General features: G+C 39.8%; 1 protein-coding gene across 2 annotated transcripts in view; it reads right to left on the reverse strand.

The window, feature by feature from the left end:
- Nucleotides 1-15,882, reverse strand: part of igsf3 (immunoglobulin superfamily, member 3) — a 163,756-nt gene that overhangs the window by 14,330 nt on the left and 133,544 nt on the right. For both annotated transcript variants that reach the window (XM_088352566.1, XM_088352565.1), the window contains exon 7: nt 2,507-2,920. In XM_088352566.1, the coding sequence (XP_088208692.1) occupies nt 2,507-2,920 (414 nt within the window). The remainder of the gene's footprint in view (nt 1-2,506; nt 2,921-15,882) is intronic.

A 15,882-nucleotide genomic window follows, 5' to 3' on the forward strand; every position in this document is an offset into this window, starting at 1 on the left:
ACGGGGTCTGTAGAAACTGATTTTGTTCGGAAATCCTTTGGGATCATGATAGAAGAAGGAGACTTATCAGCTAATGTTGGTCCCTTGAGAATTGTTAGAAACGCCCTCAGTAATGAGCATAATCCATTAAATTTGAACCACATAAAACTGACTTATGTTCTGCATGCAAAAATATCTGCGAAGGCTGGACGACTTTGAATCAGCCGCATTCCCCTTGGAACGAAAACGAATCTAATAATAATAAGTCTAAAAAAGTGCCGGAATGTGAGGCCAACCTGACAGCTGCTATCTCCTCACGCGGGAGAAAATAACAGAAGTACCTCGTTAAAGGTATTCCCAGACAGGTTTTTTTTTTTTCAATTAGGCACGGGACGTGTAGTGTTCCTCCCCACACTTATGCAAATATATTGCAAAATACTCCATGCCTGAGGGACTCGAGAAATCTAGTCTCAAAGTTGACCCATCAGGCTCGTTTTCCTCTAGATCTGTGACGTCATTGAAGGAACACCTTTAAAGTAGCAAATTCCAAAATGTGAGGCAGCTCCGAAACTATCTGTAATTGAAGTGAACAGCGATCCTCATTTTTGCTCGGAGGAATTGAAACTTTGCTTACCCTGTTGTTGAGAGCTTTGTGACTGTTTTGTCAGAGTAATGTGCTTGGACCTCTTGAGCGGTGTTGGGTAAATTCACCTGCTGCAGTCACAGCTTGTGCTACTTGTTTGCCCCTGCCGCCTTTAAAGTAGGCGATTGTGGCTTTTCGTTTGCGCTTTTCATGAGTGTGTCACTGTTGACCGGCTAGCTCCCCGGTATTTTCGGGGCTGCTAAAGGGGTTCCTGGTAGGTTTGCTCACAGTTGGCACTCATTGGCCGCCCGCCGTGTGTAATTTGGCCGGCGAGCCAGGTGTAAGCACCGTTTTTTTGAAGTGTCCCTTGGTTTTTTCTAGGCTGGCTTTGCATTAGTCGCTGTGGCTGTGTTTAGTTTTTGGTTCCTAGTTAGCCCGGCTGCTTACTGAGTGTTTTTGGTTTCCACAGCCTCGTATTATTCCGTCGAGCTGCAGCTGCCTTTTGTTGATCGGTCCGGGTTAGCCCAAATTCGCTCTCCGTGTGTTATTTGTGCTAGCTAGCCTCCTTTGACTGCTTGCCCTTTGTTGTACCATTACTGCATCCACTTGCGGCACAAATTTCCTAAGATGTTGAATTTTCCTGTATAATTCACCTGAAATCCCAATCAAAGACGTACCAAATGTAAAATGAATAGTGTTCTTGACCATTTGGATAATATGGAGGGTTTGGTCTCTTTTGAGAGATAAGCCTCTGAAGTTGTGTCCCAAACTAAAATAATCACTGCAAGTGCTACTAACATAAAGTAATCCGAGTTGGACCACACAGAAAAAGAAGGTTTTTATTTTGCCAGATTCTTTTTGCAATTAAACGCGTCTGCAAATGAGTGTGGCAACTTAGCTGAAAAACAGGTGAGACAATATTTTAAAGCCTTACCTGGTATCTTGTCAAATTTAAACACAATCGGAAAAACTAAGCATTGTATTTTACACGTTTTTCCAAGGGTAGGTTTTGGCATTTCCAAAAGTGACCAATACAGATCCTAAAATTACGTTGGGAATTTCATTGGCTAAACAGTGTTTCAATCCATATTTGAGCCAATCACTATTGGCTAAAGACTTTGATCTTTCTAGAAGTCAATAAATGATTGTGAACAAAAAATCACGCGTAAAAATGAATAACAAATTGCCTTGTGCTTGTTATTTTCAGCTGTGATTTGAATACAACCCCGGAAATTGGTATGACATTATGTTTGAATTTTAATGTAACGTGTGGATCATCATTCGAATCGTTTACTACTGGTTGAAGATATTCAGAGATACAGGAGGCGATGTCCAGTTTATCAAACAGGCCCATATAAGCTAAGGCGGGCTGTGGATTGTTAAAAAACAAAACAAAAAAAACAAACATCTACTATTGGCCGAGAGCAGTGTCAATCAAAAGGTCAAGCTAAAGACCATATTGGGAATAATTTAATGGGTCTTTATTTTTAAAGGGGAGTTTCGGACCGAAACGAGCAAATTACAAGAAGAAATGTCGAATGAAGCAGACATGCTTTTAGGGCTTTTTAAAAAATGTGTCGGCCTTATTATGCGTTTTGAAGTTAATATTTCACTACAATCTTGCGGATGTACCGAGGCCATGGTTGCGTACTTTCATTGAATTTGATGGCGGCAAGAGGACGTCTTTGGTGAGTTACGCTGGCGTTATTCAGATTCAGAATGATCATGATGTTTCTGTTATGAGTATATTTTGAAATGGTCATTATATCCCAATTTCCAAGAGATTAAACTTTCCAATGATAAGTGGCATGACATATTTTAGTGACTGGTGACATCAGACAGACACTTAAAAAAAAAAAAAAAATCAAGAGTCAGGCAGCCTGCCAGCGAGCCGTCGGGACAATAAGGGGTTAAGACTTGGGATAATCTTTAAAAAATACTGACCTGGCTGTCTAACCAGAACCTCTGTGAACCCGGAAGCATCCCGCGAGAGGCGATATCCGACCCCTTCAGGGTCGCTCAGCCACTCCTCCACCAGGCAGTAGTAGGTTCCCGAGTCTGCGCTTTCTGCTTTGTTCAGGGTCAGCGTGTAGAGGTGAGGGGAGAGCCTTTCTGCTTGCACGCGTCGCCGCAACAGTTCCTCATCGGCATACGTGCCGTATTTCAGGGCCCCCGATTGCTCGATTCGCAGCAGGAGCTCCTCGGCCTCCTGGCCGCCGCCGGCTCGTCTCACGTACCACAGAACGGCGTACCGCGAGTCCGGGCTGGTCTGCGAAGCGATGGAACAGTTGATGCGGACTCGGCTATTCTCTGTGTTGACTAGAGATTGGTTGTTTTTTTGCACTCGCAATTTACTATCTGAAAAAGAAAAAGTACACAAAAGATGGCATCAATACCATATAATAACTTTTTGAGTTTATGGCCACATTTGGTTGAAAAACATTTGCATATGTGTCGGGCCAAAGGAAAAGATTGATGTATAGTGGTACCTCTATATCTGAGCACTACTAATCACCAGAATTTTCGAAAAACAAGATTTATTTGGGGGCAGCACGACAGCACAATGGTTAGCGCATAGTCTGAAGTCATGAGACCGAAACTTCCTGTGTGGAGTTTGCATGTTCTCCCCATGCTTGCGTGGGTTTCCTCCAACTTTCCAAAAACATGCATGTCAGGTTAATTGGCTAGTCTAAAGTGTCCTTAGGTGTGAATGAGCGAGTGAGTGGTCTGTCTCCGTGTGCCCTGCGACAGGCTGGCAACCAGCTCAGGATGTCCCCTGCCCACTGCCCGAAGATAGCTGGGATTGGCTCCAGCACCCCCGCGATCCTAATGAGGATAAGCGGTGCAGATAATGGATGGATGAAGATTTATTTGTAAGAAATACAAACGAAAATCCAAATTAAGAGCATTTCCATTATCTACCACTAGAGACTGCTCGCCGCCGGCATCAGCTTGCCTCAGTTTGCGGATACGCTTCCTGCCAACAGGACTTTTCAGAACTAAAGTCAAACTACAGGAAAAAAATGTAAAAACAAACATTTTTGCAGCATAAGTTTTTTTATTCGTTTAAAGTTACAGTAATTTTAATTTTCAGTGTACAATAAAGTTAGGTCATGTTTATTTGTATAGCCCTTAATCACAAAGAGTCAAGGCTGCACAGACCACAGCTTATTACAAACCACAGACTATTATTACACCATTCCCTGATCTAAAACCTACATGAGGGCAAGGAAAAATTCAAAAACCTCAAGATAACGAAAATAAAGAAACCTTGAGTAGGGACCACACATGAGGTAATCCCCTTCCAGGATGACTAGACTGCAATGGATGTTACAGTAACAAATAATACACAGATATTGTCGACATAAAATATAGGTTATTCATATGCTATAGAATTGAAGTGTGTTTTAAGCCTAGATTTAAACAGTTCCACTGAGGTTGCAGATCGGATCTCCGGGGGAAGAGCATTCCATAGCACCGGGCCCGAATGGAGGCTTTTGTATCGTCAACAGTTGTGTGAAGTCACTCCTCACCACTCACTCGACGCCGTTAAGGCGACTTCCTTCAAGGTATGTGCTGATAATAAACTCACATTTATTTTGTTAATATCATCTTAACTCATTACTGTATTTTTATGTTTATTTACTATTTGAAAGTGTTTTTAGAGATCAAGAACATGTGTTTGATAGATATCTAGGGTCAGCTTTGATTATTTTGGGAGACCGGGAACAGACCAAACATCTTTTAATTATTACATATCGGGAAAATCTGATACATTTGCAAAATATGAGAAATAAGATAACATAAACCAATCAATTTTTTCTCATTTGCATTTACCTGCACTTGTCGTTTCATTGTCCGTCTGTAAAGAGACCATTGCATCCGTTTGGTTTTGCAGCAGACAAAATATGCAAATAATTTTATCAGTTTTAAATCAAAACTTTAATCAAAAGTATAACCCAAGTAATATGTGCCCCTTTAAGCAGTAAATTTGATCATTTGCATTGAAAAACCCCATGTGATACGGCATTGCAATTAATTAAAAAAAAAAAAAAAGGAAAAAAAGCAAAGTACAGTATAGCAAAAAGTAGCCAGCTATTTAAATGTCAATGCCAATTATTTTTTTTTTATAGGGCTACACAAAGGGACACAGGCAATTATATTGCTTTAAACAGCACATCCGTGACTTTGATTATGTTTTAAATGACATTGGGATGGTTTGTTTCCTCGAATTGTTCTCTGATTGGTCAATGGTAATCAACAAAGCGTTATTTTGCAAGTGGTGCTTAACTTTGGCGATATCCAGTGGACATATTTAAAACTAAAGGTCATTGTCTGATGTGATGACTTATTTTTCTCTTGTGCTACTCTTTCCCTTTTTCGCTGGTATAGGACGTTTAAGGAAAATGCAATTTTATGTTTATAATTAAAGGCTTGACACAAACACTCAAGTGATGTAGGCCTAAAACAACATCTAAATGTCATCAGTCTGCCTGGAGATTCCGATTTTAAATTTTTAACAAAAAAACAAATAATTAACACACATTTATTTAAAAGGAAATATTGTTAGGCACTCCCTAGTGGTAAAAAAACTTAAAAAACTTAATTGTAAAAACATGAATTTGAATAATAAGCCAAAATACATGACTGTGGTATAAACATACATTTTCTAAAATAAATGTAGGCCAAGAAATTTGTATTATACATAAAACGGGTTAACAACCTAATAATATTGGTCCATATCTTGCGACTCACTACACTGCTCCACAAACATTTACTCACCATATGTGGTTGCTTACACACACTCATTCGCGGGAAAAAGAAAGTAACAATAGGAAGTTGGGCTTAATTGATGTGTGGACAAAAATCTTATCAAAGCCACTACAGTCATCTAATGGTGATCTTTCATACTGATACCATTCTAAGACGTTAGATACTAACTGATGAGCAGTGCCAAGCCCTTTATAATAACAAGAAAAACATATGTTTACGTTTTGGCACTCAGGTATAATACTTCTGAACATATTAATAAGTTATGGCAATGAATGAGTTAATTAATGCGATTTATTGCAAGGCCCCAAGAAAAATTGGAGTATTGTTGAAGTCCGTACATTTACCAGCTTTTTCCTCTCTGCAAAGTCTGAATTTTAGTCATTTATCTTGCTGTAGGGCTGAAGAACATCCACGACTCCGATGAGTTATTACACATTCATAACAGCCTGTCGGATGGCGGAAAGGTGATACGCCGACGACTCGAGGAAGAGAACACGCGAGACGTCTCAAAGTTGCTTAGGCTGCTGAAATAAAGGTGGAAGGAAAACGTGTTAAAAAAAGGTCTTGTAACAGGACAGCACACGGATATTATTTAGACAAGAGGGAATGCCAGCCTGTCTGTCACAATGTCAGAATAGCGCAGGGAGGGAGGAGATGATGTCAGTGTTGTGACATTATTGGTCACAGTCACATTAGCTGCAGGATGAAATGTGTTCCAGGTACCATATGATACATATTGTTCAAATGAGTGCACCTGGCAGTGCCTGTCAATCAAAGCGAGGCATCAGCCATTAAAAAAACGCGGGTATACTCAATATCGTGGAGGGAACTGATAAAAGAAAAAATCTCAATCTTTTACAATTCAGCTATGTGCGGCCTTCATCGATTAGGTATTAAAGGTAAATACTTGTTAGAGTACGCTCCAAATTAAATAACCAATATTATTGAGCTTCTCAGTACACATTGATCAATGGAGTATATGTTACTTTGAGTGAAGCTGCTTGTGCAGTTTTTCCGCCACTGGGGTGCAAAAAACAACTCCCCTGGATCACTGACAACTGAGCAGAGGTCTTTCTACATTCACAAGTGCAAATGCCTAGCTAGAAAAAATATTTTGCCTTTAAAAAGTACCGTATATACAAACAGATATTAAAAAAAAAAAAATCAAGCACAGGAGGTTTAGTGTTCTTCTCTTTAATTATGTAAATATGTTGCAATATATTCCATGCGAAGGGGATTCTTACTGTAGAGCCTTAGCAGTGTCTGAAACTCATGACAAAAAGTTACCGGACACCAGGGCAGACAACTCTGAAAAGTTGAACTCATCTTTCCACAATGCTTTTAATGTACGTTTACGTTTTGTAGCATCATACATTTTTTAGCTTCTTTTGAATCTTTCTTCTGGGGCTGAGGTTTTGGCTTGATTCCTAACCACTTATCCATTTTTTCTTGCGTTCTCTGTGCGTCTATATGCAAATGCATGACCTTATAATGCTGGGGAGAGTCTGGAAACACGAAGTTGTACGATGCAGGCTGCAGAGTATGCAAATTGCCAAACGAACCTAAATTCCGAAATTTCCAAACCGAACGAGGATTTTGGAATAAAGCAAACATTTGATTTGAAAAAAAAATATTTCATTTTTTTTCCTTGAAAAAGTTGTCAGCCACCCGGGCGGAGACGTTTTGTAAGTTGTACGCCTGACGCAAAAGATGCACGCCCCAGGCGTCCGGGCGGACGTTATTTCAGACACTGCTGTAAAGACTGACAGAACACACTTTCAAAATGGCTAAACCCATTAATACAACACATAGAGCCAGGTCCCAAAGAGTCAGAGATTGTAGTGAACAGCGATTGCATACCGCTCATTTCTGCTTGGAGGTAGGCAATTGCGTTTTTGGTTTGTGTTTTCGCCACATGTGTCACTCCCTATCAGCGTCGGTGCTGCAGAGGGCTTAACTGTTTTGTTTGCTCCCTGTTTGTGCTCGTTGGGTGCTCACCACGTGTTCTTTGACCAGCGCGAGCGCTGATTTTGCCATGTCCCTTGGTTTACTCCGGGCCGGCTACGCGTTTAATGCCATAGCCTTTGCAACTTTTTGTCGTTGGTTCCCAGGTAGCCTGGCTTTTTCTGGTCGGCCAGCCTTGTGTTTTTCTGACGAGGTTGCGGGGGCCTTTAATTGATCGCTCCCTGTTAGCCCCGGTTGGCGGCTTTCCGTGTGTTTTTTGCCAGGTAGCCCCCTTTTTGCTGCTCGCTTTTTGTTGCAGAATTACTGAATCCGATTGCAACACAACACCTAGGTATTCTTAACAAAAATTAACAAAACTTTGTTTAACACATTCGTAACCTCCCCAAATTATTAACACGTACAATGATATGGCGACTGGCTAGAGTGCTCTTTGAATGAAGTTACAGCTCAGAAAGTCAAGACAGGCTGTTTACAAATGCATTATCTTGGAAAGTAATTGTAATAAACTGATGAAATATGAATACATTTTATACAATTAATTGTACATGTACTCTTTCCTCTCATTTGGCATGTTTGAGAATTTGATATGACATTTAATGAGAATTAAAACTGTATATTTTGTACCTAAAGCTTTTCCCAAACCAGACAGACGGTCATTAAAACTAATGGTATGTGTAAATGTTTTTAACGCATTTTTATGTACCTGTGTTTTCAGATTATAAATTGCTCAGGATTGAAATAGCAAGAAGGAAAAAACACAAGTCGCATTGGAGTATAAGTCGCATTTTAGGAGGAAATGTATTTGCTAAAATCAAACACCAAAAACATACATGACATCTTGAAAGGCAATTTTAAACAAAAAATAAAAATAAATGCTTTGTGCTTTACTGTTTTTATCACATTTCCCCCAAAAATTGAATACAAAGGCTTTTTAGTGACACTTGCATTTCAGGCAGGGGGGGAAATTTTTCCGCACAACACCGGCAATGAATAAATTATTGTCTTGCAACATAGTGTGAAAATAACAAGTGGAATCAAATACCGGTAATTTATTTACATATATATATATATATATATATATATATATATATATATATATATATATTTAAATATATACACAATTTGTCTGGAAATTTCTTTGTATCTTGTTCTTGTTCCATAAAGCATAAAAAAAATTGAACTCAGTGCCCCAACGAACAGGAATCTTGCTACATTGCTTCCAACATGGATTAAAAACAATTATATTAAAAAAGAAAATAGAAAAGGATGTTCCTTGTGCTTTAAAAATATGACTATCCTAGTAACAACTTGTCTAAATCTACGTGTAGAAATGCAATTCGATAGGTAGTGAATTCTTTACAATTGCCATTCTTTATTCATTATGTTAATGTTCTGTTTCCATTGTTTAATCCCCTATAGCCATTTGTAAAGACACAAAACCCTCAGGCTACAATTATGGTTAATAATGAAGCACGCTTACTCTGAACTTCAGCACGCCATTTACGTTTTATTAATGCAAATAAAATAACATATTGGAAGCACGCGTAGAAGTTGAAGCAATTAGTCAATAATCAAAGCCGGATCTAATGACTTTGATACGCGCAATTACGACGTTGCAGAGTTGAAGACACGCACTAATATTAGCATTACTTGATTTGGCTTTACGCAATGCAGCTTATGCATCGGACTGCAATGCGATTCGCTACTGCAACAGTAAAGCATTGTTAAATCTACTCTGTCGAAAAAAGTAGTGGTGTAAATTGAAAGATTTTGGTAAAACGTTGTTCTAATTGTGTTTCTTTTTGGCCTCCTTTAAAATATATTAACAAACCTTAATCATATTAACCTTTACATGAATGTAAAGTGTTTGGTTATTTTATATGATATATAATTAATAAAACATTTTCTGAATGACAACTTGCATATCAAACAAAATCTGCATTTCTGACCTAAATCGGAGGACACAAGAAGGGCAAAAGAAGAATAACTATGAGCAAATGTTCAACATATAAAAATTTGAGTATATCTTAAAAAAAAAAACACACCATTAACTCAAATATCTATTCACACTGTCATGACCCTTTTCTCCTGGACCACACTTTGCTTACAGATCTCGTACACTTTTTTCAAGCACTTTTAAAAGAATTTCAGAGTCAATGTTCCAATTGATCAAGTACCGTTGAAAGAAGAAAAATCTGGTGTGATTCATGTATTTTGCAGAGCCACAAAAATATATGCGACTTACATATGACATATTTAATCTTGCGTGTACATTGATCAAGACATTTGGTTTTTAGATCTTGAGTCAATCGCGAATACATCTTTTTTCGAGACAAATGGAAACGCCTAGACCTACCGTTTGAAAAATGTGTAAAATACAATGTTTAAATATTCCGATTTTGATTGAATTTGAAAAGGTACTATGTAAGGCTTCAGGCTATTGTCTCACCAGTTTTCCAGCTAAGATGCCCATGCTACACTCATCTGCAGACATTTGATTGCGAAAATAAATAAATAAACGAGAATGAAAGCTTTCCATTTCTGTATGTTCCAACTCAGATTACTCAATGTTAGTAGCACTTGCGGTGTTTTTTCAGTTCAGTTTAACAGTTCAAGAACAGCATTCAGATTACTGTGGGTACATCTTGGAATGGGATTTTTGGCGAATGTTACAGCAACAGTTAGGGGTTAAAATCCAAGCATCTACAAGGCTGTCAATGGATAATGGATCACGGCAACATTTCTTTTATTTTATGCTTTTTATGGTATTTTAAGCATTTTGGATTTCTTTAGGAACACAGCTTATTGAGTATTGATTTGGTTTCAATCATAATTTTGTTATGTTTTTTAAAATTGAGTATATATTAGTATTTATTGTTTAAACTGCCATATTTAAATTGAGTAGTGAAAATGTTTTCTTGATTTGGGTCACGTTAATTAGGATGGAATGATGGGTCCTCAAGTCAGACCTGTTCAGAAACACTGTCCTAGACCAGACTCTGCTTAAGTACGACAAACCTAGACTTGACCGGATTAAAATCCGAGACCATTGAACCTCCCCTCTAATCTTTACTTAGAAGCTGTGCTGCTCTATGATGATGATCTGCATTTTTCAGATTTAGATTCAGATTCAGATCTACTTTATTGTCATTCTAGTACACGTGTAAACAGAACGAAATGTCGATACATCTGACCCGCACAGTTTCCTTGAATGTACAGATATAAATAAAATGTTGTATTGAGTTGTAGTATTGAGTGCTAATAATATACTAAATAATTAAGGCTATGTATAGTATTTTACAGTAGCGCAAATAGTGCAAGAGGAGTAGCCAACCAGATGTGCAAAATGGGCAGTCAGGTAAACAAGTCAGGTAAACAGAACAATAACACTGTAACAATAACGCTGTAAGTACAATAGTGCAGAGAAACAGATGTGCAAGGAGTGGCTAGCTATAAAGAACTGCCAGTAGTGCAAAAAGTCAAACAGAACCCACAGATGTACAGATTAGCAGCAGTTTAGATTTACTATGTGTTTGAGTGACCATTTAACAGTCTAATGGCCAGGGGGACAAGACTATTGTGGAACCTGGTGGTCCTGCACCGCACACTGCAGTACCTCTTCCCAGAGGCTAGCTGAGTGAACAGTCCATGATGGGGGTGAGAGGGATCCCTGATAACTGTTTTCATGTTGGCCTGGTTAAAGTCCCCCGCCGCAATGAAAATGCACTCTGTGTAAGCATGCTGCAGTTCACTCACAGTTCGGTAGAGAACGTCCATTGCCTCCTTAGTATTAGCGCTGGGTGGCACGTACACGGCAGTAATGATGGTAGCACTAAACTCCCTCGGTAGGTAGTAGGGTCTGCAGATCACCGTCAAAAGTTCAATGTTTCGTGAGCAGTGATTCGAGATTATCTTAGCATTTCTACACCAGTTGTTGTTGGTATAAATGCATAGTCCGCCACCCCTGCTCTTACCAGTGAGCTCGCCGCTTCTATCAGCGCGGAAAGCAGTTAGCCCCACAATGCTAACAGCGTCATCCGGGATAGATGAGTTTAGCCATGTCTCCGTCAGAATTATAGCGCAACAGTTCGTCATCTCGCGGTTCGATGTAAGTTCCACTTGTAAATGGTCCAGTTTGTTGTCCAGGGAGCGAACGTTGGAGAGGAAAATAGATGGGAGAGGCGTTTTGAAGGGTTTAGCCTTCAGCCTAGCCGTTAGCCCGGCCCGACAACCTCGTTTCCTCCCCCGGTCACAGCGCTTCCTCTTTCCACTTTTCTTCGCTGCTTTGTAGGCCGCTGGGTCTTGTTGACGTAGCACTCCGAGGCTAAGTAAACACTCCAGAGTGATCGTAGAAATGAGCGTTGGATTTCTGGATGTTCGCATATCCAGCAAAAAACTGCGATCGTATATTAATCTACAGTTAGAATTGTCTTTGTTCGCCCTCAAAAACTGAGTCGAAGACTGGGGTTTTTGACCAAAATAAGAGAAACTATAACTATAACTTTATATAGCGCTTTTCAAGTGAAGACTTCCCAAAGCGCTTTACAGTGTGCTTCACATTTCCCAATAGCGGCCGTGGAGCCATGTAAGGCGCTAACCTGCTTATTGGGGGCATTAAGGGTTCAGTGTCTTACCCAAGGACACTTCGACATGTAACATGGAGAAGCCGGGATTCGAACTGCGATCTCTTGATCCCAAGACGAGCGCTCTACCTCCTGAGCCACTGCCGCCCCAGTAAAATGCAACATCACCGTTAACGCATCTGCCATTACAGGGGTAGAATTTAACAAACAAGCTGGGCGAGTCTGCCCATTAATTGAACAACATACATTACTATTTCTATAATTGTTTGGTCAAAATAACTACCCATGGACGTAAACATGAACATTATCCTGTGTTTCTTATCCTTTCCATGACCTCCACATGTGCCCTACATAGGAAGCTTCATTCCCCGCAAAATGACTGCAAGTTCCCTGAAAAATCCTGGCAATCATTTCTCCTGTAGAGGAAGTAGAATTACCCCTGAACTTTCAAAAAGAGGACCATGCAATATTGGGTTGGCACAGGAGGAGGGAAAAACTGCTCTCATTTCAACTTTCATAAGAAGAAGGGATTGAAAAGCGTGCGCTCTACATCCGTGTTTACACAAATTCCTTTTCAAAGACAAAATGTGCTAATTATTCAAGCCCTATTAAGAAGCGTGGCCAGCTATTACAAGTTGTTATAATTATGCATTAGCCCAAGTAGAGGCGAGACTGAGGAACCACAAACAGGGCACCAGAAAGCAAAAATGCAACCTCTTCTATTGCAAAACAACCTTCAAATCCCTCGCTAGTAAAATGCGACATTAAGTGAGCAGCGGCTTCACAGAGCAGCCACTCGCGTCCTCACGTGTCCGTTCCCGCAGAGAGCAATGCTCTTCTAGCTTCCTTCTTTATCACACTTCAAATGGCAAAAAATCACAATCTTTATGATCCAAGTACAGTAAGCAGTAGACAATAGACCATTGGACCGCTATTTACTGATGAGGGGAAATAGCAGGTAGGGGTGCTAAAGATTCAGGAATTCAGTTAAATCACAAAGTAACAAGGCAGGATTTTGTCTGTATGCCTATCCCCAACAGAGAGGAGAGCCCGCAACGGCAGTGTTCCCTTAATGAGCCTCGAGGGGACGTCGTCAAAACGGGACCGTCAACATTTCCTCTGTTCTGCTTTAAGTCGACTTTCAGACTTCAAGTGTGCGTTGCCGCGCTCACCTGTTTTATTACCCGCGCCAAGGGGTTTGTGTTTTCATCCAGGTGGGTTTGTCGTTTAGTTGGGATTAGACACAAGAGAAAACACGTTTGCAGCTTTTACATTCTACAACCGTTTTCATACCAAAATACGACATAGTAAAAACCAGAAAAGCTAACAATATCGATAGAAGAGAATGAAAAACTAATAAATGAATTACCATATTTTGGAATTTAGATCAGGCCTAAAGAAAATCCATCCTGACCCGATTCACGGCGACATGTGCTGCGAGCACGAGAGGGGGGACTGAATCTTTCACCACGGATTCGTGCGAGAAAGAAAAAGAAACAAAGAACAATGACGGGTGGATGATAAAAAAAATAAAAAGTCACGGATAGAGAAACCCACCCTGAAACCTGAACGGAATGTTTGACATTTTAGGCGTGGGCCTGAGATGTGCTCGGGCTTAATATCTTACCTCTACCGCGTTTTCCGCATGCTAAGGTAAATCAGATGAGGTTCTTCCCCCCAAAATATGAATTTTATACACTAGGCGCATGGAATTGAGACTGCAGTATGAAATTGAGACTACAGAAAGAGCTGACATGTTTATTTGTGTATGCTTGTAGGGCTCTTTATAATGTCACAGCATATTTTAGTTACATTTCGAAAAGACAGAAACATAATACGGAAAGTATTTCAACAAAGAATTATACAAGCTCTTTTATATACATATATATTAAACTGTGGGATTTTTGACACAGGTTTGAAATCCATTGCATTTGATTATTGATTGATCAACCACTGATCAAATAGACTTTGTATAATAGCGTGCACTTTTAAATACTGCATGCATTTCCAATCTTATCCACAAAATTCAGCGGGATATAAGGCTAAATGTTTGGCTTATGTCCGGTTTTTAGGTGCGCCTTATATTCCGGGAAATACGGTACATTGAAAATAAAAGGGAGCTGTCACATATATAATTATGTGTTCCCAACTTAAGCTAAATCACGGCAGCATAATATTTACCAACATTGGGTTGTGAATGATTGCCAGATTTATCTTTTATCAGCGTACGTCAACAGCCTGAATCCCAATAATGGACTGGTAGAATATCCCGATGTCCGCCCCTGGTGTCTGTGAACATTTACTATCCATTTTTGCCATGTAAAGGCTGTATAATGCTGCGTGCTCAGGCTCCCTACAGCCTCCAAATGTTTTCAAGTGGAATCATGAATGTATTAAGTGTGGAACTAAAGCTTCATGACTATCACAGCCTCCAGCAAGAGTCTCATAAACCTAGCCACTTACCATGCAAGAAAACACTGTCAACTATTCCCTATAAAGTAAACGGTTTGCTTCACTTTGAAATCGACCAATCCAGCATGTGGGAAATAGGGTCAGAATTTAAAAGTGTTATTGGAGAAAGTGTGTATCAACATAAAATGTTTACAATGTTTTGTTTTCTCCATTTTTTTTTTTAAAGGAGCTGTACGGACTTAGGACCTTTTTTCCTCGCTGCCGCCATCTCCTGGCTTGTGTTACGACTGTAGCCTCCGTAGTATCGATAATGATTTGCGTGCAAGTACGTGCATTTCTTAGACATGCTCGAATAAACTCTTCTTTTTTCATCTTTCTTGGGGTTTGGGTTGGCGTTTGGATTACTCAATACAGGCTTTTTCTTACTTACTCTTCTTACCATTTTCATACTACACTAACAAAGAAAAGCAAAACCTTCTGGATGAGCATAACATCACTCTATGGCAAAACCCCCGTCCCCATTCTTTCTACCTAGTACGTTCCGCCCCGAACAGCTTTGCTGGCAGTAAAATTAAAGCAGATTGGCGCAGTGGAAAATAATGCATAAGAGCGTGTTGAACTCAATTGGGCTTTGTTAATAGAGAAAATATTTAACTTTCATTTTTCTATATAGCATGCGTTTATTAGCATGCTGGTGGGGCTCAACAGCAAACCCAACAAACAAAACAAATAACAGTAATCCCTGACGAGGTCGGGGTTCGCGCCCCGGCCGAGTCATTCCTAAGACTTAAAAAGTGGTCGGCGGCGCCCTCTGTTGGCTGCGGCTGCATCGGCTCGCTACAACGGGTCAGGTGCAATCGACATTTCGTTCTGTGTACATTGTTACACAGAATGACAATACAAGGAAATTATTATTATTATTATTTATTGCGGTTTACTTATCCCGGTTTTGGTACTTAGCAAATTTTTATTGTTCATTGTGTCCTGCATTCTGATTGTCTAAACGGATGCCCCAGTGTTTGACGTTGCGCTCTGAGTTGTACACATGAGTAGAGCAGCTTGAATAACCTACATTATCTATGCACAAAAAAAATTACATTTTCAATTTCTCTTAAAGCCATTATGTCAACAAAACGCTTTGGACCGGCTGCGGTAGGGCCCAAAAAGCAGAGGGAGACATCACCAATAAAGTTGAACTTCTCCACCTGCCAAACTTGCCCTGGAGGCACATGCGGGTCCTTGGCTCTTTTTCAAAATGTTTGATAAAGGAAATATACATATGGTTTCTGTAGGACAAAACGGGACATATTCCTAATGTCTCCCAATGTATAAAGATAGATACAGTATGCGTTTCCTTTATTATAAACCTTATATAAGGCTTTATTTTTTAGAGACTCCTGATATCTTAATCGGATCCAATATGGCCCTTTCGGGTTGCCGACCAGACGGTAAATACAGTTTTCCATAACGTCCACATGATGGCAACAAAGGATCATGTTAAGTGTATAGAGTCAATCAATACAGTGGGGGTAGTGGCTCAGGAGGTAGAGCACTCATATTGGGATCATGAGATCACAGTTCGAATCC

Source organism: Urocampus carinirostris, chromosome 14 (assembly GCF_059441175.1).
Source record: "Urocampus carinirostris isolate Australia breed hairy pipefish chromosome 14, RoL_Ucar_1.0, whole genome shotgun sequence".
NCBI classification, from domain to species: Eukaryota; Metazoa; Chordata; class Actinopteri; order Syngnathiformes; family Syngnathidae; genus Urocampus; species Urocampus carinirostris.